We start from the raw sequence: 22,898 nt of genomic DNA on the forward strand, positions 1-22,898 counted from the left end.
CTGGCAGGGTGCCAAGGGGACATGGGTTTAGGTCAGGCCGAGAAGTGGCAGCCACAGAGCTCTGGGGTCCTGTCCATATTGCTCAGGCTGGATTTATTACCCAGGTTACAAAGAGTTAAGTCAACTGCTTTCAAATGCCTACATCCCTGGGGGAAGGAAGAGGAACTGGCTAAAGGACCTCCTAAGAATAATGAAAATTAAAGAAAAACAAAGGAAAAGAAAAAAAGAACTGTTCACAGACAAATATGCCCCTGGAGCTCAGAGGCTGGCCCCTTCCTGCAGGGGTGCTGGGCAGGACTCCAACCCGCACAGTAATCGACTTGGGCCCCAAACCCCTTCCTAGGTTTCTCAGATCCATCCCAATCCCATACTCTTATGGCCCAGAAGGAATGGCGTTATTTTAAGCAAACCCCATTTTATTTACCGGGGGGCCACCCCTTCCAGGACCAGCCCAGGCAGCATTCCCTGTCCCTGAGGCCCCCACTGGCTCCAGCTTTCCAGCTAGAGGTCGGTGAGAGCAACCTGCCAGGGAGATGTGCCTCCAACAGAAGGTCATCTCCAGCAATTGCCCCAGGGGGCCCTTCACACCAGCCACTTTGTACTGTGGCTTCTTACGTCCCTCAGATTCCCGTGAACTGGAAACTCCTGGGGCAGGGGCAAGATTCACAGACATGCTACCCATTCCCGCCGTCTTAGAGCAGCGGTTCTCAGGCAGGCCTGGATATCCTGGTGTATCTGATTGATGGGGAAGCGGGCCTGCAGGTGATTTGTGACTAACACTCAAGTGCATAAGTGTGAGACTGACGACTCACACATTGAGCAGAGTCAAGGCTATCTCTATATTAATGTCATGCTCATGCTTGCACGTGAATAAGCTTTCTTGAGCGGAGTGAACTCTTTGCCAAAGCCTGTGAGGTTCTGTGTGATCTTCCAGCCTCGCACCTCATGCCACTGCCCTCCTTTCCCACTTTGCCCAACCCTCTGGCCTTCAGTCAGCTCCTCACACATGCCAAGCTCTTTCGGATGTCAGGCCTTTGCACCTGCAGCTCCTTCTGCCAGGAGACCCCCTTCCCACCCTTCGCTGTGCTCTATCTCCTGCTCAGGGCTCAGCTTCAAACTAACCTCTCCCTGGTACTGACTGACAGGGGACTTGAGAGAGCCTTGGGGATTTGGGGGGCTGGAAGTACTCTGTTCTTGATCTACATGGCGGTTACAAGGTGTGTACATATGTGAAAATTCATTGAGCCGTCCACTTACGATTTGTAGACTTTACGTAAGTAAACCTAAAAAGACGAAATCTAAGAAAAAAATTTCAACCTCTTCCCTGTCTCCTGTTACTCCTATTACTCTCAAGCATGGCACGTGCTCTTCCATCCTGGCATGATAATTACATTACTCGTAAGTTGTATCTCCCACAAGTATCTAAGCCCCTGAGGACAGAGCCTCTGTCTGTCTTGTTCACTGACGTACCTTCTAGAGTGGAGCACAGTGCCTGTCACACAGTAGATACTAAAAAAATCACTGAATGGATGGATGCAAGGATGAATAAAAAAACTTGGATTTAATGATGGAGAAAAAAGAGGCAGAGGAGGTCGGCCTGAGGCTGGAAGCTCCCAACTCCCGGCCCCCAGCAGACAGTCTAGGGGTCTTGCTCTGGAAGCACAAGTCCAGGAGCTTCTCCCCTCCCAGAGACCCAGCGCCGGCCTGTCTACAACTCATTGGGGCTGTCCTGGTCGGCATAGATGAGGAAGCCCGTGAAGAGGCTGTCAGTCCAATAAGGGTCGTAGAATAGCCCATTCTGCTCGGAGTAGAAGATTTGCAGCCAGACCTCGTCACCCTGCTTGAGAGCCAGGATGGTGGAGCCCGAGGCCACATCGTGGTTGCCTGTGTTGGCGTCGAAGGTCCGGATGCGGTACTGGCCGTTGTGCACCAGGCCGATGGCAAGGTGCTTGTTGGCCAGCGTGATGTCGTAGGTGAAGTAGTAGATCCCCGGCACGCTGCAGACGAACTTGCCGCTGGACGCGTTGTAGTGGCCGCCCTCGTTCATCAGGATCTTGTCGAACTTGATGGGCAGCCGCTCCCGCGGGTAGCTCTTGGTCACTGCCACCGAGAAGGCGGACTTGGCGTGGCCACTGCCGCAGCTGCAGGGGCCTGGGAGACCCGGCTCCCCCTTCCTGCCCTTGGGCCCCTTCTTGCCTGGTGTGCCGTGCTTCCCCGGGGCACCAGTGACCCCCTTGGGGCCGCGAGGGCCGGCCCGCCCAATGGCCCCGGCTTTGCCCTTTGGTCCTGGCTTTCCCCGGTTACCTGTCCGGCCAGGTGGACCTGGAAGACAGAGCAGCTGGTGTTATCGAGGGGCCCTCACAGAACTAGGCAGAGGCTGTGGGTCTTGGCTTCCCATCCTCGGAGCACGAGCCTTTGGGTAACGGAAGGAATAAGAAGGCTTTCAAGTCACATAGAAATGGGTGCAAATCCTGATGGTATAAGCTGGGGCACCTCTCCCAGTCTTATCTGGAAAATGGGAATGGTGATACTTACCTTCCAGAATCATTGTGGATCAGGGCAAAAAGAGTAACTTGTAACAATTCACGCCCTTCCCTTTCCCTGCTTTCTAAGGAAGAGTCTGGTTTGTCTGCCAGACCAATCCTTCAGTGGGCTGTGCTGGTCATGGGTTGAGAAGAGAATTGGAAAAATTGGAAGAAGCCCCTTGACTTCAAAACATTGATCTTAGTGAAATGCCTGCCTTGTGCCCCAGATCCCCGCCCACATGTACAAGGGTTTTAGTGCAGCATTGCTCACAATAGCAGCAACTGGGAACAAGTAAATGCCCATTCAAAGGGAAATGATTAAAAAATAGTGGTCCATCCATACTGTGCAATTCTATGCAGGAGTTAAAAAAAAATGAGGCAGATTTCCGTGCACTATATGAAAACTCTGAAATATACTGTTAAGAGGAAAAAGCAGGTGGCAGAATCTCTTTTGTTAAAAGGAAACCACAACGCTAACTATTGCTATACCCATTTCAGTGCAGAGAAAATGCTCTGGGCCTGGCCCAGAGTAAGCATTTGCTAAATATACTTGGCATATCCTGCAGAACATTTCCGCAGTAATGTTTTCCTGTAGAACGCCTCTTGTTTTTAATACCCATATTTCATAAAATGTGCATTGCTCTCAATACAACATTTTTGGCCAACGATTATATAGGAAACATTTATATATATGTCCCCTAAACTCAATATAACATTTTAAACAAAACATATATGGGTAAAGATTTGAGTCACATCCAAACACAATTGTACAATTGGTACAATTGCTAGGCCGGCAGAATTGGGTGAAGATGTTTTGAAAAGCAGGCTGCGTGTCAACCAAGGAGCCTGCTTCTGAAGGTTGCTGATGCTAGACAGCATCCCAGCATCACTGCACACAAAGCAATGGTTTGTTAACCTTCATACAAATTGGTGATCAGAAAGTAATGTTGTAGGCTTTTTACATCCTAACAAGGTACTTTGCTTCTTAAATGTATATATGTAGGCATTTTACTGTGTTTTAGAGTTTTAGGTTAACATGCAATGCATTTAAATTTTTCCTATCTTAAGTAATTGGGAAATAGATTCCCAAATAGCTTTTTCTCACCGAACATCCAACTTTCAGGAACAGATTGCTTATGCTAAGTGCCTGCCAGTGCCTGGTATTATTATACACACATGTAAATACATAGAAAAAGGCCAGGAAGGACACACATCTAACCAATTAGTAGTGGTTACCTCTGGAGGAAGAGAGGGGTAGGAATTAAGAAGGACTCTTGTTTTATTTTTATTGTTTGAATATTATTACAATGACAGTGTATTTGTGTATTACTCATGTAATTAAAAATAAATAAAAAGAATGGAGAAAAATAAGACTAAGAAAGGTCACGAAGCTGTTCCTTGAAAAAATGAAAATAAAAGGTAGGAGGAGGGGCCGTGAGAAGAGCAGGAATGAAGACAGAGTCATTTTGGATTCGAGGTTTTTGAGGAGACGAATAGATAAGGAAGCTTATCGGGAAGTTCTACCATGTGTTATGTGATGTGCTTCCTTCTTGATTGGGGAAACTTCAGGAAAAGTTGACTTTACTTTTCAAGACCTTTCTGGAGATGGATTTGTCCGTGTATGTCAGGGGGAGGGTGGCTGGACGTTATCCTGTACTGGTCCCAGGGTGACCTGGCTTTATCTGGGTTACACATGTCAGGACTCTCCATCTCTCAACACTGCTGTCCTCGGTGAGCTGGCTTAATTCTCAGCAGAGACTCCATGCGTGGCAGGAGAGATGGCCCAAAGCAGCCCCAAGCCTACATCCTCACAGCTCTTGGTCAAGGGGAAAAAGTTGATGGCAGAGATACCCTCTTGCCCCTAGGATCCATAAGGCGAATGTCAGGGAAAACTCCAGCTGGCCCTCCCTGGAGCACATGCCCAGACTCACTGTGGTCAGGGAATGAGCTACCATGACAACCAGTGCCTGACACACCATGAGACCCCCCTCAAGTCAAAGCCATTATCATTATTTATAAAGTTATTCTTCTGGGAAGGACGTGCTTTTGGAGGAATTAATTCGGTGTGGTAGGAAAAGGCCTGGATTTGGAGTCTGCGACCAGCCTGCCGTGTGAGCTCAGCAAGTCAATTAAGGGGTGACGACAATTTCTTGTATGTCTACTCCGAGATGGGTGCTTCACACGTTATTTTATTTCATATTCACTGTACGCCTGTGAGGGAGGTGCTGTTATTATCCCTATTTTAGAGATGAGGCAACTGAGGTGTGGAGAGAGGTTAAGTAATTTGCCAAAACTGGTGTCCAGATTTGTTTCCAAAGTTCAAGTTCTTGCAGCTATGACACGCTGTTCTCAACTTAATGACCTGTCTCTCAGATTCCTCGTCTGTAACATGGGGGTGATAAGAACACCTCCTTCATGGTCAGATGAGCAACACGCTCAGAAGTGCTTTGTCAGTGTGAAAACACCATACAAATAAAAGTTATTATGATTTCCCTACTGCTTCAAATGTACGCTTGGAGATGCTGCTGACACTGAAAAGTGCTTGGTTACTGGGGTGAGAGTTGAGAGACATAAGGAATGCCAAGCGTGAGAGGGCCTGTAGAGAGTATCCAATCTATCTGCTGGCTGCCTGGCATCCCCAGGGAACCGCCCTTTGCTACTTCATGTGGTCCCAGTGAAACTGTCAATCACAGTGACCAACTGCCCTCACCACCCACTCACACACACCCAGTCCTGGCAAACACTTGTTCCTCACCTCCATAGTCAAAGGGATTGGTCCAGGACACACATGTGATCAAGGAGGATGGGTCATCCTGAGATTTGCTCTATGGATCAAGCCATGAGGAGGTAGGCTTGAGCCCACCAGTAGCCATTTCATAACTTCCAGCCTTTGTGAAAACAAAACTAATACACAGAAAGAAGCAGAGCCTTGAGAACAATATTTGAGCTCCTAGGCCCAGCCATTCCTGAAGTTCAGCTCTTGGGCTTCTTAGTTACATAAGCCAATAAATTCCATTTGCGGCTATAAATTGGGTTTCTGTCACTTGCAACCTCCTGAACGATATTTCAGGAGACTTGCCCAAAGTCACCCAGCAAATCAGTGGTGTAGCTGGGGCAGCAACACAAGATTTGATGCCCAGTGTTCCTTTCAGGAGAATACACTGCTCTCTGCTTTAGAGAGACATGAATTTGATTTATAATGAAATGGGATTAGTACTAGTTTTCGTAACTTCACAAACCCCCTCTGTGCCAGATGCTGTCAATCCCAGGTGGGAATAGGAGGGGTAGGCACTGGGCCTCTTACCTTCCTCTCCGATGTCCCCCCGGTCCCCGTCCTGGCCATCTTGGCCATCTTTGCCGGGAAAGCCCATTCTTCCTACCATTCCTGAGGGCCCTGGGGCTCCTGGGGGGCCAGGTGGGCCCTGGGGGCCAGGCAGGCTGCAGATGAGTTGAGGGGAGCCCTTCTGGAAGTCCCTGCGTGCGAAGGCAGCAAGCAGTGGGTCGGCCGCACATGGAAGGGCACAGGCCAAGAGCACCCAAGGGATCATGGTGGTCACCTGTGGGAGGCAGGAGAGCTGTGAGCAGGTGAGTCGGGCCAGAGCTGCCTGGTGTCAATCAGAAAGGCATCCAGAGGAGAAGGAGGCTGCAGCTGGGAGAGACTTGATCATGTTTCTGCCTCTTGCTCTCCTGCATCACATGCAAATAGCTGGCCAGTGCCATCACATCTTGAGGACACATTTGGATGAGCTGAGTCATGGACCCAGAATATACTCTGGAGGGGTCTTGGGGGTGAAGCACTCATCCTCACACTATTGTTCTCCCGAGTGGCTGAAACGGAAGCAGGACTTACAGTCCAGTGACAGCCGAGTGGGAGGAGCTGTGGATGGAGAGAAAGGATTCACGGTTTCATTCAAATACGTGGCACAAATGGAAAGCTACAGGGGCAGAAAGACTTCGAATTGCAAGTGATGATGTGCAATGAGGCTGCTTCTCCTGGGGGACTCGGGGCAGCCCATTGGCGGGTGAGGATTCAGTTCTGAGTGAAGGTGCCCCAAAGCTCAGCAACACTGGTGGGCCGTGAGGACAGCTCCTCTGCCAAGTGCTTCCTGTGCACCAGGCATTTCTTAATCTCACACATCCTCACTGAATACAGACGGGGGCGGCTCAGAGAAGTTCGCCATGTGCCTGTCATGCAGCTCCCAGGTGGCAGGGCTGGGATTCGAACCAGCCCCAGTGGGTCCAGACCTTGTGCCCTTTTGCCCCAGGCTACCCTGTGTGCTTTTTCTCTTTTTTTAATTTTAAAGTTGTAATTAATCAAAATAATATACTCACATGGTTTACAAAGTCAAAAAATACTATAAGGCTTACAATGAAAAACTGTGCTCTCCAGCTCTACCCATCCTTAACCTCAACCTCCTGCCCCCAACCCTTTAGCTATTTCTTCTGGCATTTACTTCCATTAAAAGATAATATAGTGACTCTTTGATTTATCCATTTCTAGACACTACCTTTTGAATTCCTATTGTGAAAGAGGAGGATTCCACCCTCTTCCATCACTCTAGGCCCCTATTCCTCTCCCTAATGTTGCTAAAATATAATTCTAGACTAAATTAAAATTCACTCTGGGAATTATTATAATAAGTACTGTTTACTGCTAAGCTAAGTGATGTACTATAATTATATTTCCTTTCTTGTACATGCTTTCCTTGTTGGAGATATTAACAACTTTATTTTTTTGTTTGGTTAATTCTTTATGTCACTGTTTTCTATATTATCAAATATATCAGATAATTTATCTGTTCCATTTATTTTCCTGAAGATGTAAGTCCTGGAGCCCTCCATCCTCCTGTTCCAATCCTTATACATGCTAAACAGCTGTCATCCTAGGATTCTCCTTTAGACAGCAATCCCCCTTATCCACGGGGGATACGTTCCAAGACCCCCACTGGATGCCTGGAACCGCTGATAGTACTGAACTCTGTATACGCTAAGTTTTTTCCTATACATACATACCTGTGATAAAGTTTAACTTATAAATTAGGCACAGTAAGAGATTAACAACAATAACTAATAATAAAATAGAACAATTAGAACAATATACTGTAATAAAAGTTACTGTAGATCCTAGCAACCTCAGCATATGATTTTTTCTTTATTAAGTCGAGAACTTGCAACTTTTCACTTAAAGGAGGCACTTTACAGGGCCGGCCCCGTGGCTTAGTGGTTAAGTACGCACGCTCTGCTGCTGGCGGCCCGGGGTTCAGATCCCGGGCGCGTACCAACACACCGCTTCTCCAGCCATGCTGAGGCCGCCTCCCACATACAGCAACTAGAAGGATGTGCAGCTATGACATACAACTATCTACCGGGCAAAGATAGTTGGGGGAAAAAAATAAATTATAAAAAAAAAAAAAAAGGAAGCACTTTACAGCTTTTCTTTGGCATATCCAAATTGCCAGTATCACTACTCTTATACTTTGGGGCCATTATTAAGGAAAATAAGGGTGACTTGAACACAAGCACTGGGATACCATGACAGTCGATTTGATAACCACGATGGCTACTAAGTGACTAATGGGCAGGTAGGGCAGGTAGCATATACAGCATGGATACGCTGGACAAAGGGAGGATTCACATCCTGGGAGGCATGGAGCAGGATGGTGAGAGATTTCATCACGCTACTCAAAATCGCATGCAATTTCAAACTTACAAATTGTTTACTTCTGAAATTTTCTATTTAATATTTTTGGATCAAGGTTGACCTCTGGTAACTGAAACCTCAGAAAGTAAAACCGTGGATAAGGGGGGCCTACTGTAACCAGCGTGGAGATTCTCTTTGCTTCTCTCCTGTGTTATATCTCCTGTTTTACAAATCCCACATCTTTTTTTAATTAAAAAAAAAATTTTAATCCCCCACTTTGGTGCCACATGTCCTATAGTAGCTTCCTGGAAAAGAGGTATGGGAAGTAATTTTTTGGGAGACTTTGCAAGTCATAATATGTCTTAATTTTACACTGTGTCCTTAAGGCTGGAGGCAGCAAGGGCATGATCACCAGAGACCAGAGTGTTACCTGCTCAGAGATGATCCATTCCCAGCCCCTCACTGTGAAGACGCAGAAGCTGAGGTCCAGAGCAGGAATAAGTGACTTGTCCAAGATCTCTCAACAAATTAGCTCAATCATTTTGCAACAAACAGCCTCTCTCCCAAGAATGAAGCCAATAGGGGAACATTCCAGACATGACTTCCTGCCACAGGGATGAGCCTGAAATGATAACTTGCTTTGTGACCTTAGCCAAGCTCTTTTCCCTCTCTGAACCTCAGGTTCCCCACCTGAACAACAAGGGTTGGTTCCCACACTTGAGTGTGCATCAGACTCACTTGCAGATGAGTTAAAATCCAGATTGCTGGGCCTCACCCTGGGGTTTATGATTCAGTGGTTTGGGTTGGGGCTGGAGGATTTGCATTATTATTAAATATCCTAGTAATGCTGCTGCTGGTGGTCCAGGGACCCACTTTAAGAACGACTAGACTAGATGGTCTCTAAGGTCCCTCCTCTCTGACGCTGAGCCTCACACATTCCAAGCTGCCCTCTCTTTGCAGATAGGAAGCCTTGCTGGCTTCACTGTTCCCGCACAGCTTGGCTACCTAATTAGAGCCTTCAAGCGTTAGGGGGCTCCCTGCAGCTGTGGTGCTGGCAGCAGGGCAGGTCACTGCTCAGACCTCGGCCCTTGGAGCTCACACACCCCTCTCGGGCCCTCCACCTCCCTTCTCTTCAGACTCTACTTTGGCCAGCCTTGGGAGCCTGTCCAGACCTCCGGGCTACCTCTGGAAACAGGCTGACCCTTCCTCACCTCCTGCCCCTCTAGAATCTTTAAGCTGGGAACAGATGAAGGGGAGAGAAAACCAGGCCTCTCCCACCAGGGAGAGGAGAGGAGACCACAGCACTGCCCTGCCCTGGGGCTCGGGGGCCTATTCTAGTTTCAGCCTCAATGCTCACCAACGGTGTGACTTTGGGCAAGTCACTTTCCTCCTCTGGGCCTCAGAGGGTTTCTCTAGATAAGTATCATGGAGGTGTCTCTGGCCAGGTAGAGATGATCTAGTACCAGAAGCTGCTTTAAATAACATTACATCATATAGTAACAAAATTATTATATTTTCCATTTCTTTAATCCTGATTAAGTTAAGAAAAAACAGTTTCAATTTGGTCATAGTGTATCTTTAATGCCTCCATAACCCTTTCTAAGATGCCTTCTTAACAAAGAGCAGGTCATCTCTAGCAGTGTGCACCCATTCTTCAAGAATCTCAGGCAAGCCCCCACAAATATGTATAGGGACCTTGGAAACCCCCAGACAGGAATTTGGCACCAGGGGCCCTGGGGCAGAGCCTCCACTAGGATGCAAGGAAGACTGTGGTACTACGTGGAGAGACTTGGGCAGGGCACGGGTGAGCTCTGGGTACCTAGTCCTTTGCGGAGGACTTAGTGGGTGAGTGTAAGAGGGTGTTAGCATCAAAATTTCCACCTGGGCACCAGGACATATGAGATGCTGCATGCTAAATTGATGGGTCCAGGCAAAGTGAAGAACTGACCAAGGAACAGTTTGAGAGCCCATTCCATGACTCTTGGCACTCTTGTCAGATCAAGGATTTTAAAATGTGACCCCTGTGGCCTCTGGGGTCTGACAAGAATCGACCTGCGTCTGACGCCAGGGTCAGAAAGCTAGAAGGGGAGAGACTGGCTGCCTGGGTGGAAGGCGAAAGAGGGTGCCCTGCTGCTGGGTGGGCAGGGGGCTGCCTTCTCACCTGCCCTGGTAGATGGCGGTACCGGACATTCTGCAGTGGGAGCTGGCCTGCACCAGAGGGGTCTGGACAGAAAGTGAGGGGCCCCAGCAGTGATAACCATGTGGGCTGGACGCCAGAAAACCAGAAGCTAAGGGTGAGGCCTGGACCCCCCAGTGAAAGGAAAATGTGCCTAGCTCGCTTCAGGGCCATTACAGTCATAGGACTCAGCATGAGAACTCCCAAGGAGCCAGCAAAGGGCCCCACAAAAGAGGCAGCTCCAATGTCTGCCAGGCCCAGAGAGGCAGAGCAGTTTAGTCCCTGTCCCAGCCATGAAACACGTAAGAACCCTCATGCTGTCTGTCCCCTCACCTCTCCTTCCTCTCCTCCCTTCAACTTGGAAAGAGCCGAGTTGAGAAAGGGAGCAGATGGCCCCGCCAACTTTGCACCTGCTGGGGGACAGGAGGAAGCCTCACCTTTGAATGAAGATTGAAGTGGGTGGGGGGAGCTCCTCACTGGCTAAATTATAAAGGGGCAGAGGGAGGCAAAAGTGAAGTTGCAGTTTGCTGTATCTCTGGCGTCACACGTGCTCACCATGGGTTGTATAATGACAGCACAAGTAGTAGGCAGACGTGGCAAACATGTGCAAGTGTGACATGCATGATGAACTTTTGGAAAACTGTGCCTGGACACTCCCCAGGCCCCGGGAATCTCCATCTCCTCTCCTTGTCTACTTGATGAGTCTTGGAAAACTGGTCTGCGTTACTTGTGAGCTGCGACACATCTGGGCCTCCAGAACAGAAACCGAATTTTCAAAGCAGGTTTGAAATGGTTTGGAAAGTTGTAATCTGCAAACATTTTGGACTAGGGAGAGAGGGAGGAAGGAAGCGGGTGGGAGCGAGTCTCCCAGGCAGATGAGAGGCCTGCAAACAGCTAGATGAAAACTGGCAGGGAAGAGAGACAGCCAGATGAGAGAGAGGAGAGAGGGGAACCATCTGCTCCAGTTTACCGCTCTCCTCTCTCTTCTGACCTCCACTCTCAGCCACACATGCCGGCAAGAGGGACAGTAGGGGGTCTGCTCACTGACAGCGGGCCCTGGCCCTGGGCAGTGGCTGGGTGGAGGGGCAGGTCTCTGGAACATGCAGGGAGGAAGGGATTTCTCAGAGCTGGAGCCTGGAGGTTCCCGGAGCCCGAGCCAGGAACTGTTTTGGAAATAAAGGCGGGGAGAGACTAGATTCTGGTTCCAAACCTGGAGGGAGGGAGAGGAGAGTCTCCTTGCCTCCAGGCACCTCCAAGAAAAACAAGGATCCAAATAGCCCTGCTCCCAGCCTGTGCCCCATCCTCCCGAGTCTGGCCCCCTAGCCTCCTCTCCACACCACGGTGGTGGGGGAGCCAAGGCCCCAAGGAATCCAGACAGCTTAACTCTTCCAGGGCCTTTTAAATATTTTCACAATAACAAACTTGGAGATGGCCCCAAGGTTCTGTCTAATCTGACTCCTTTAGTTACAGACAGGGAAACTGAGGCAGAGGCACACTGACTTTATTGGAGATACCTACAATGTTCCAGGCACTGTGTGAAGCTCTTTACCTGAATTATTTTATTAGAAGTTTACAATAAACCTTGTGAAAGTGGTAAATTATTGTACCATTTTTCAGAGGAAGAAACAGAGGCTCCAAGAAGTGAAACAATTACCCAGAGTCACACAGTCAGAGCAATGAGACAACATTCGAACCCGGGTCTGAGGGGGTCTGAAGACTGCACTGAATCCACTCCACCTTGCTCCCTTCTGCTATTGTTTTCCTGTTTTACGGAAGAGGAAACTGAAGCTCAGAGAGGCTAATTTGCTCATGTTTACACAACTAGTTCATGGCAGAAGTTATATTTGAACTTGGGTTTGGCTGACCCTAATGCCCAAATGCTTTCCATTATGTCACCATTTCTTAGATCTTTCTTCCTAAATATCCCAAATTAAAGGAGACACTGCGAAGTGTACGTCAAAGCCACACATAGCAATAGAGATTTCGTATTTTATTTTATCATTTTACACACACACACACACACACACATAACACGTGACTTTGAAAATGTAAAGGCGATGCCTTTTCTCCCTCAGGACACTTGAGCAAATTGATGCTTGAAGAAAACCTCCTGTCCTTTAAGAGGCCCACACTCGGCTTAGCCAAGGTGATGGGGGTGGGGCAGCATCCTGGGCCCTGACTTCCCACCACAAGCCCCTCTGGGGTGTTAACGGGGTGTTCCCAGGGGCTGAATCAAAAGACCAGGGTGCACAAAGCACATCACTGGCACTGTCAGCTCATTCCTTGCCTGGACCTGGCAGGGGCCTCCTCCCTGGGCTCATGCTCCCCCCACCGCACTCTCCATGCACAGCCAAAAGGATGGTTTAAAAACAGAGCTCAGCCACATCACTTCCGGGAGGGTCTTATCCCAGTGGCTGCTGGCTGCAAATAGCAAACATTGCAACCCACAAGGCCCTAAATGACCTGGGCCCCAGCCCTAGCTCCTCCCCTTTCTCCCTGCTCCCCTGACCCAGCCACTTTGCCTCCTTCTGTCTGCAACCTAGGGACCCCACCCGCTTGGCCTGCTGGCTCTCTATCCGTTGTTTCAGTTTAAATGTCATTTCCTCCAAGGCCTTCCCTGATATGCCCTCTCCCTTTGGATCCTAGCTCCTTGTTTGTGTCTTTCTAGCCCTTAATAACAACTCATCTCTATATTGTATTTGCCTGCTTACTCACCTCCTGGGCCCATTCCCTCTCCCAGTGTCTCTTGTTCAAACGGAAGCTCCACGGGAGCAGGGAACTCCTGCTATATCCCCAAGGGTTCCAACTTCCTTGCACACAGTGGGTGTTCAAGAAATATCTGCTTGATTAATGAGTGTTTGAGACCCAGACTCTGCTCTCAAGAAAATCCACAGCAGGGGCCGGCCCAGTGGCACAGTGGTTAAGTTTGTGCGCTCCGCTTCATGGCCAGGGGTTTGCAGGTTCGGATCCTGGGCGTGGACCCATGCACCGCTTATCAAGCCACGCTGTAACAGGCGTCCCACATATAAAGTAGAGGAAGATGGGCATGGATGTTAGCCCAGGGCCAATCTTCCTCAGCAGAAAGAGGAGGATTGGCAAAAGATCTTAGCTCAGGGCTAATCTTCCTCACAAAAAAGAAAGAAAGAAAGAAAATCCACAGCAAAGAGAAAACAAGGCAGTGGACTAAATCTAAAAGGGTACCAATACCCTCGGATTTAAATAAGTTTTTTCCCTTTCCCAGTTTTTCTAACCCAAACCAGATCTAATTCTAATCCCTCCTTCCTTTTGACCTCCTAGAGCACGGGGCTCCCACCCCTACTATGGGGGGGGACTTGCAGAATATTTTACATACACCAAGTACCCCATAAATATCTGTTCAGTTGATCAGAAAACAAGAAGTACATTGGTCCTCATCTTTTTAAAAACTATCTTAGTTCCTAAATTGCCCTTTCTGGTGTCAGTTGAATAGTGAAGGCTGCATGATAGTCTTCCTGCTGAAGGGAAAAAAATATTAGTTGGTTAAACCCAGAAATGGAATCATGAGCTGTTAAACTTGGATGAAGTTCTTCAGTCTGGTTTTAATTTGCCCAGTCCCTGGGCTTCTCATGTCTCAGTGAAGTAGCTTATGATTCATAAATACACATGTTCTAGGAAAATGCTAGGAGCGAAAGCACCCCAGCCTGAAGTCCACTGTCAGGGAAGAGCCTTCCTCCTCCTCCTCCCTCTGCCCCCGGCCCTCGACACGGCCCCCTGGGTTCCTTCCCAAGGGCCCTCACCCAGACTGTGAGGTGAGGAAGGCCAGAGTGAGGACATGGGCATCTCACCGACTCTACATGAACGTGGTCTCCAGGAGAAACTCCAGGGACACTTGTCTGGGCCTTGAGCAAGGCTGCTTAGTCTGAGTTCTGAACAAAGTCCCCTTGAGATGGAAACGTATAAATTGTGCTCAAATAAATGCGACCTGTTGGTTATCAGGTTATGTCCCACTGACAGGTAGGGGTGGTGTTTAACTCAGTGATGAAGAGCCATGGGAAACCCAGGCACTCGGTTTCATCAACTCTCCAATGGGAATAGTAGTCTACCTCCCTCATGGAGTTTGTGTAGGAATAATGAGATAACGCATGCAAAGCTTCTAGTGCAGGGTGTGACACAGTAAATGCTCAGCAGTTGGAGACCACTCTACCTCAAATACCCCCTCATCCTAACCTCCTCCCCTGAAGCCTTCACAGAGCTGCCGCCTCAGCCTTCCAGGCTCAGATCTCATACCCTCTACTCAGAGAGGCTTGCCTGTCACAGGGTCTTGTGGGAGATCAAAATTGGCCACCTCAAAATATGTCTCTGTACCTTGATTTTCTCTGAAAGAAACTTTGCCCTTCCCCCAAACTTATGCCTAAAAGCGAAAGACTGGGACGGTTCTTGCTAAGCTCATTCTTATCAAAGTTCTGTTTACTAAACATTTACATTTGTAAGGGAAATCTCCATTTGTAAAGCTATCTCCCTCTTGTACTGGGAAGAAGGGGAGGATGACCTCATCTCTAGAAACTTATCAATGCAGAAGGCAAGGCTGCATAATAACCTTACTGTGCTTTTCTGGTAATCACCCATAACTGACTTCCCCGTCCCCCAACACCCTCCTTTGTCTTTACCTAAATCTATCTAAGAAGAGAACCTCTGTCATTTTGTCGAGAAACTCAGTTTCCCTGGTTTCTCCCATGTATACATGTTATCAAGCTTTGTTTGATTTTCACCTGCTATTCTGTCTTATGTCAATTTAATTTGTAGCCCAGCCAGAAAGGACCCAGAGTGCATAGAGGATAGTCTTCCTCCCCTTCAGTCTACAGCATCCCACCTGTCCCAGCTTGTTTGCTCAGACCACCTGGTCTTCCTTTCAAAGCCCTTGGCCCAGGTTGTGGTTACATATTTATTTGTTTCTTGACTTGTGAATGGCCTGTGTCTGCCCTGGAGTGGAAGGTCCAGGAAGGCAGGGGCCCTGCCTGTCTTGCTCTCTCTCATCCCCCAGAGCCTCGCACCGTGCCCACCCTGCACGTCGTCAGTGCTCCACATACGGTTGTTCAACAGCCTTGAATGAAGTGGTCACTCTTATAACAAAAGAACAACAGGATCAAAAGGATTTCAGTAAATGTGCAGATGACAAAGCCACACTTGCTGTGGAGAGAAACCCCGCTGGAGCACTTGTCTTCGATTTGGAAGACGTGGGGCCCAGTTCTAGTTGTGTCACTTACTGGCCCTGTGACTGTGGAAAAGTCATTTCCTCTTATCTGGGCTTCCACTGCTTCACCTGTAGGACGGAGACAACAACACTCACCCTGTCTGCCTTACAGGGTTGTCCCGAGAATCAGACAAGATAATGGATGTTGAAAGCAAAACCTGATACAAAAGTTAGTGCCTTGTTTAAAGTTGTAAATACCACCAACTGTGGCTGAACTAACAGCCGCAGCCCTGACCTCCCACTAGCGGCCCCTGGAGGGTTTCAGGGGAGGCCCTGTTCTGGGTGGAAGGGACACCTGAACCTCACCTAGCTGGGCAGTTCTCCCTGTGTGTGGAGTTAAAAGGGAAGGGCTGGTGGTTGGTATGGGGCAGGGCTTCCTTGCAGGTGAAGCTCGCTGAAAATTCGCTTTGATGGGAGTGAGAATTCGATAACAAAAAACACCCCATGCCCTCCCTGAATTCCAGGAAGCAAATTGGAAACAGCCCTCTCCAGCTTCTCTGAGAAGCTGAGCGAGACTGACCGGAGGAGAGGGGCTGGCTGCAGCTGCTCTCACAGCGCTCGCGGAGCAGTCCCCTGTCCTTGGATCCTGAGATCCGCGCCCGTGTGGAAACACTCCAGCATCCAGAGTCTAAATACAGAGGATTAAAAGTCGTGGGGCCCGCTTGCCAAGAGGCCCCAGAAAATATTTGATCTGCTGTTTTCTCTCTTTCCACCCCCTATTTCTGGCTCCGTCTAGAAAAAGAGGCTCAAGGATAAACCATGACCTAATGAGGTCGCAGGAGCCAGGACCTCTCAGGGTTGGTCTCAGCCAGCTCTTCTGAAAGCACACTGGAAGTCAGCCTGGCGGCCACTGTATCAACACCAAAAAGTTACATCTTCTGATACACACACCCCAAACCCTTACAAACCAACGAACGTGGCATGTGACGTGGCGGGCGTGGAGCCCACCCCTCTGGGCCCTGGGCTGCTTCACGTTAGACTTCAGCCGCCCGTGCAGTGAGGGCAAGACTTAGGCTCTGGGGTGGCTGAAGCCAAAGTCATCGACTTGGGTCCTGCCCACAGCTGTTTTCTGCCATGGAGACAAAGAAGTGCAGTGAGAGAAGAATGCAGCTGATGTGCGAGATGAGAGGGGAGGGAACGAAGTCTGGGGGTATTCAGAGCCCTGCACCTAGCTTCGCCTGAGGGCCAGCCTCCACGTGGCAGACCAGAGCGCTGGGGGGCGAGCTTGAGCAGTGCTGTCCAACAGGAATATGACTGAAGACCACATATATCATTTTCTTTTTTCTAAATTAAAAAAAAAATTTTTTTTTTGTGAGGAAGATCAGCCCTGAGCTAACATCTGATGCCAATCCTCCTCTTTTTTCTGAGGAAGATTGACACTGAGCTAACATCCATGCCCATCTTCCCCTACTTTATAGGGGACACCGTCACAGCATGGCTTGACAAGCGGTGCGTCGGTGCGCGCCCGGGAGCTGAACCGGCGAAGTGGGCCAGCCTCCACATCTATCATTTTCAATGGTCTCATTGCCACGGTAAAAAGGTAAAAAGAAGCGATTGAAATTAATTTTAATAATATGTTATTTAGCCCAACATATCTCAAATATCATTTCAACATGTAATCAATATAACATTTATTAATGACGCATTTTACATTCTTTAATTAGCACTAAATCATCGAAACCCAATGTGTATTTCACACTTGCAGCACATCTCAACTCAGACTGGTCACGTTTCAAGTGCTCAACAGTCACATGGTGGCTACTAGATTAGCTGGAAGAACAGCTGTTTGAGTTGAAATCCCCTGAACTAGCTGTGGGACCTTTTAGAAGTCACTTATCCTCTCTCTCTCAGCCTCGTCACCTCCAAAATGGGGACGATGATAACAGTACCTACCTTAGAAGGTTCTTACGAGGATATAATGTTCCTAGAATAAGGCTTGGCATATAGTAAGAGATATAAAAGCATTAGCTATTATTTTATTATTTCTTGTCCTTCTGAAAATCAAATAAAATAATGGATGTTGAAAGTAAAACATGATGCGAAAATTAAGACCTGGTTTAAAATTGTAATTGTCATCAACTGCAGTTCAACAGTCCTGACCTCCCTCTACGAGTCCCGTGGTATTTCAGGTGGAGACCCCTTCTAATAAATACCTACTTCTAATAAATTCTCCGTTTTCACTTAAGCTAGTTTGAGTTGTGTTTCTGTCAGTTGCTACCAAAAAAGAGTCCTAGGGAGGCTTGGCCTTTGCTGCTGCCCTGCTGTTCCGTCCTGAGGGCAGGATGGGGGTGTCTGCCTTGGCCTCATACCTCTGAGCCCCTGGAAGTTCACACACTACAAAGAGAGGTGAATCAGTGGGATGGTGCTTAGCTTATCAAGCGACAGGAGGCCAAATGGGACATCACGTACCCATGTGCCTGGTACCATGGCTTGGCGCGCGGATGCCTAATAAATGGTGTTGCTTATTCTTATTGCCTTTGAGGCCAGACACTGGGGATCTGGAGATGAAAAGATGTGGTTGCCGCTCTCAGAGGGCACATGGTCTGGTTATACTGAGGTCCAGCCTGGCACACCGGTGTGCCCAGCAGAGAAAGCAAGCTTTGCTCCTCCTTTCTCTGTGTAACAGTGTCTCTCTCAGAGAGCATCGAGGACCACACAGAAGGCAGGGGAATAAAATTTGGGGGCTAGATGATCCCTTGGAATGGCATAGAAGGGATCACGCTTAAAGATCCAGGAACTGAGGAAGAAGAATAAAGTCTGAACTCCGAAGGGCTGGGGAGAAAAGGCTAAGTTTTCCCTGGGTTTGCTGGTCTCCATGGGGTCACTTCTGGTCAGGCCAGGATGGGCATTCATGGTAACTCTAAAGTTCTGACACAGGGCTGGCCTTCGAGGAGCACAGAGCTGGTCTGGTCATTAAGAGATGGTTACGAGTCATTTTTTAGCTATTTGACCTCCGTGAAGTTATTTAACCTCTCTTAGCCTCAGTTTTCTTGTCTGTAAAATGGGAAAAACAATACTGTATGGTTTTATTTGAATTTGAAATAGCATGATATAGAAATATTTATTGTTCCACTTTATGTGTGAAACCTGAAATAACTCAAAATCCCCAAATTAAAAGTTTGTCAAGAAGCTTGCAAGGCAGCATGACTTGTAAATTGGGAACTGTGTGTATGCTCTAGCTACATGATCGCACTATTCCTATAGGCAAACAGAAAAACCTGCCATCCTTCAGCAGATGAGTCTTGAATTACACTAGTTTGAATTATTTGCGGTCTTTAGGAATGGTTCCCTGAGTAATCTGATTGCTCATACCTCCATTATAGAGTAACTGTGAATATTTAATGAGATAATGTAGTAACCAGCCCACAGGAAGCACTCGGTAACAGCAGCATTATTCTGTTATATATGCTGTATCAGTAGTGTATATTCTGGTATAATAATAGCATGTGAAAACAGTGAGAGCTATGATAGACCAGGAGAGGGTTAAAACAGCAGACCTGGGCAGATCAGTAGAATGGTGAGAACGGTGAGGAGCTGAACAACTGTGAGTTTTGGGATAGATGGCATTGAAGGCAGTTACAACAGCTGATGAAATTTTACAGCATGGCATGAATGCAAAGGGCACGATTTCTATAGATGTGCCCTATTTTACACAAGGTTATACTGTTCGAATTTAGTCATTCAGTGACAGCTTTTTGTTAAGATTGCAATGCAAGAACCACTGGGTGAGAGGGATTAAAAAGCTGTTGAAGATGGCCTGCCACTGAAGAAAGGATAACCTAGACCAACTGGCTTATCAGCGGTCTTACGCAAACCACAGACTGCTCTGTGCTTTTTGTTTTTCTTTTTTTAATTTGAAATGGTTGCCAATGTAAAACTTGGGAGATTTTATGTTAAAATCAAGATTTCCAGGTTTGCTTGAGAATCTGGAGAAACTAGCAACATTCCAGCAAGGCACCAAATGGCTGCCCTTTGAGACAGGATCTTATGGGCTGAATTGTGTTCCCCAGAATTCACATGTTGAAGTCCTAACCCCAGAACCTCAGAATAAGACTATGTTTAGAGATAGGACCTTTAACGAGGTAATTAAGGTAAAACGAGGTCATATGGATGGGTCCTAATCCAATATGACTGGTGTTCTTATAAGAAGAAGAGATTAGGACACCACACATGTGAAGTCACATTTGTGGGATGTGACATGACCATGGGTTGACTGAGCAATGACCATGTGAGGTCACAGTGAGAAGGTGGCCATCTGCAGGCCAAGGAGAGAGGCCTCAGAAGAAACCACACCTGCTGTCACCTTAATCATGGACTTCTAGCCTCTAGAACTGTGAGAAAATAAATTTCTGTTAAGTCACCCAGTCTGTTGTATTTTGTTATGGCAGCTCTAGCAAACTAATACACAGGACCTACATTCTCAGTGTCCACAGTCCTCACCACTCCCAAATGGTGTGCATCCCATTCACTTAGGTATCATGCATAGCTGCTGCTGGCATATGAGTTTGCAAACTCTGATCTACCGGAAAAGGGTATTCTCTATGTATGCGTTCTCCATGTATGTTGTGTGGTCTTATTTCAAAGCTTTGATGTTTATTTTCTCCTTCAATTCTCCCCACAGTTCTAAGAGGCTGACACTACCATCTCTACTTGGCAGAAGAGAAAACAGAGCTCAGAAAAGTGAAGTCATTTTTCCCAAGTGAAAGCTGGGATGGAAACCAGGTCTGCTGACTCAGGGCCCGGGGCTCATGTCCCTCTCCCATGGCCCCTCTGCCTGGGCACAGGACCCATGACCATAAAGCCTTAATGAACAGGGAAGCTCTGTGTGGGTGTGTGTATAATAGAAGTAAGCCATTTATAATAATGCACAAATCCAAGGGAGGATTATTTCCTTGAAAAAAGATTCAGCATAGAATTCCTTTCAAAAGTAAACCTATAGTAGAACTTGATTAACAGAAATCTGATTTATGCAGGAGTTCATCTCATGGAGGCAAAGCCAGATTGGCAGGCCTTTGACCTGGAGGAAGGAGTGGGGGAAGCGGTGAGTGTATGCAGAGACTCTGTTACCCCATGATGAACATTCGGGAGTAGGAAGCATCAGAGACTGGGACCGTAGAAAGAAGGTTCAGTCGTCTATGGCCAATCAGCAGACAAGGATGAGAGAAGGAATAGGAAGATAGGGAAGAAGGGAGGAATTTGCAGAGAAAGAAGTAACTTCTTGAGGAAGCTGCTGAATATTTGATGGAGGCAGAGTAACTTTAAAGATGACCCCAGACTTGTGAAAGAAATCTTGATTCATTTGTACAATGACATGCTGTGACAGCATTATAAGAACCAAGTAGGTTGTACATGCAGATATGGAAAGATGGCCAAGATACACTGTTAAGGGAAAAAAGCAAGTTGCAGCATGGAATGTAAAGTATGATTCTCTTTGAGTTAAAAAAAGATAGACACACATAAATATAGAGAGATTATATATATACGTGTGGGAAATTTCTGAAAGGGCACAACATCTCGTAGAGGGGTTACCTCTCTGAATTGGGAACGGGTGTGTGGGCTTTCACTTTGCACTTTTTGTACTGTCTAAATTTCTTACAATGGGCATTGTTAGTTTCATATTATTTAAAACAAAAGGCAACCCTAACATTTAAGGATGAGAGACAGGCAAGGCTGGTGTCCCTGCTAGGGGATGGGGAGAAGTCAGATGTTTGGGAAGGAACATTTGATGTGTTAGAATGAAGGGCAGCAGTGATGTTCTGAAGAGTGTGGAGGGTCTGAGGAGTTGGCAATTGAAAGTGAGTGTAATGGATATGATTACCAGGTAACAGAACAAATAGATAGGAGGGAAGAAACGGAGGAGAAGAGAGGATAGACCTTGAACAATGATAAGTGACCATCAGCCTTGGGATGACATATACAGGACATTGTTGTTGCTACTGCTGCTGGTTCAGTGTGGCAGGAACACGAGGGTCTCCGGGAGACGGCCAGTCTAAGGAGGGGACTCTTGAAGGGTTCCAGGCAGGAGATTCGTTGTCAAAGAGCAGAGGAGGATCACACCGAGGTTGTGCAAAGGGCTCATGGTGTTAGGGGAGAGACCTGGGTTTGAGACCACTGGGGGCCATTGTGATGGTTCAGCTGAGAGAGACAGTCCTGGAATCTCAGTGAGATTCTCCTCACCTGGGCAGTGACGGTGGAGATGGAGAAATAAGAACAGTAAGTAAGTAAGCAAGGCTTGGAGACAAGTCGTTTGGGGGAGGAGGGAGAGTGACGAGAGTTGTGAAGAATTGGGTGCAAATCTTAGCTTGCTGTTTAGTACCTTTTGAGCTCAGTCTGCCTGTCTGTATGATGCATTTAATTAGAGAAACGTTGTGAAGCGTAAATGAGATAATGCACTCCATAAATGTTAACCACGACTGTTAGCTCGGGTATCGGACTCAGACTTTACGAGGGTTCAAGTCCCTTTACCACCAAGTTACTTGCTGTGCAACTCTGAGCAAGTTATTAACGTCTCTGAGCCTGGTTCCTCCTTTGTAGATGGGGATAACCTGTTGTCATGGAAACAAAACAGCACACGTAGAGGGCTTACAGGGCCTGGCGCAAAATAGGCGCCCAGTAAGTGTTAGAGCTATTACGATCAACAGGTAAACCACTGAGCACAGAGGCTGACACGCAGTAGGCGCTCAGTAAATGTTAATTCATGTTATAATTCATAAGGCAGAGGTCAGAGCCAGGGATCTGGGGGCTGCCCGGACTGCAAACAGCGGGTGTTCGCAGTACTCCCCCCCACCCCCTCCTATCCGCATCCTGCCCCAGCACCGCGTGTCCTCGCCTCTGCGCCCGCACTTGCCGCCCCGGCCGGAGCGCGGCGGAGGTGCGGGCGGGACAGACAGCGCGGACACTCACCCTCGCTACCGCCGGCCACGTCCAGGGGCGTCCGCAGCGACGAAGCTCTCGGCCGTGCTCCGCGTCCCCGCCTCCCGCGACGGCAACGGCCCGGCCCGCGCCCGCCCCAGCATACTTTTCCCATCCCGTCATGGGCGGGGGCGCCGTCCTCCCAGTCACGTGGCCCTCCAGAAGCTCCGCTCTCTCTTCAGCACCGGTTTGGATGCTTCCAGTGCTAGTGACAACTTGGGTGTGTCGATGCATCTCTCTGTATGTAGAATAGTGTATTTGAAGGTTTACGTGCACGAGAGTGATTGTTACCTAGGCCTTTGCAAGGGTGTGGGTACGTGTGCATGTGTCTGAAGAGCCATCTGTGTTGCTTGCATGTGAGCATTCACCTCACTGTGGATCTGAGGGTGCTGTGGGCATGACAGCTATAACAGA

General features: G+C 48.0%; 1 protein-coding gene across 2 annotated transcripts; it reads right to left on the reverse strand.

Moving 5' to 3' along the window:
• Window positions 1–1,542: 1,542 nt before the first annotated feature.
• C1QTNF2 (C1q and TNF related 2) lies at window positions 1,543–22,554 on the reverse strand. 2 transcript variants are annotated; one of them, XM_058545219.1, is made up of 3 exons: window positions 22,476–22,554; window positions 5,830–6,082; window positions 1,543–2,322 (listed from the first exon to the last, which is right to left on the reverse strand). In XM_058545219.1, exons 2-3 carry the CDS (start codon window positions 6,071–6,073, stop codon window positions 1,709–1,711), a joined length of 858 nt encoding a protein of 285 aa, XP_058401202.1. In that variant the 5' UTR covers window positions 6,074–6,082; window positions 22,476–22,554; the 3' UTR covers window positions 1,543–1,708. The 2 variants fall into 2 exon arrangements, with proteins under 2 accessions (XP_058401202.1, XP_058401192.1); XM_058545209.1 differs by lacking the exon at window positions 22,476–22,554 and adding an exon at window positions 6,376–6,394.
• Between the last annotated feature and the right edge of the window lie 344 nt (window positions 22,555–22,898).

The sequence above is a fragment of the Diceros bicornis genome, chromosome 1, assembly GCF_020826845.1.
Source record: "Diceros bicornis minor isolate mBicDic1 chromosome 1, mDicBic1.mat.cur, whole genome shotgun sequence".
Classification (NCBI taxonomy): Eukaryota; Metazoa; Chordata; class Mammalia; order Perissodactyla; family Rhinocerotidae; genus Diceros; species Diceros bicornis.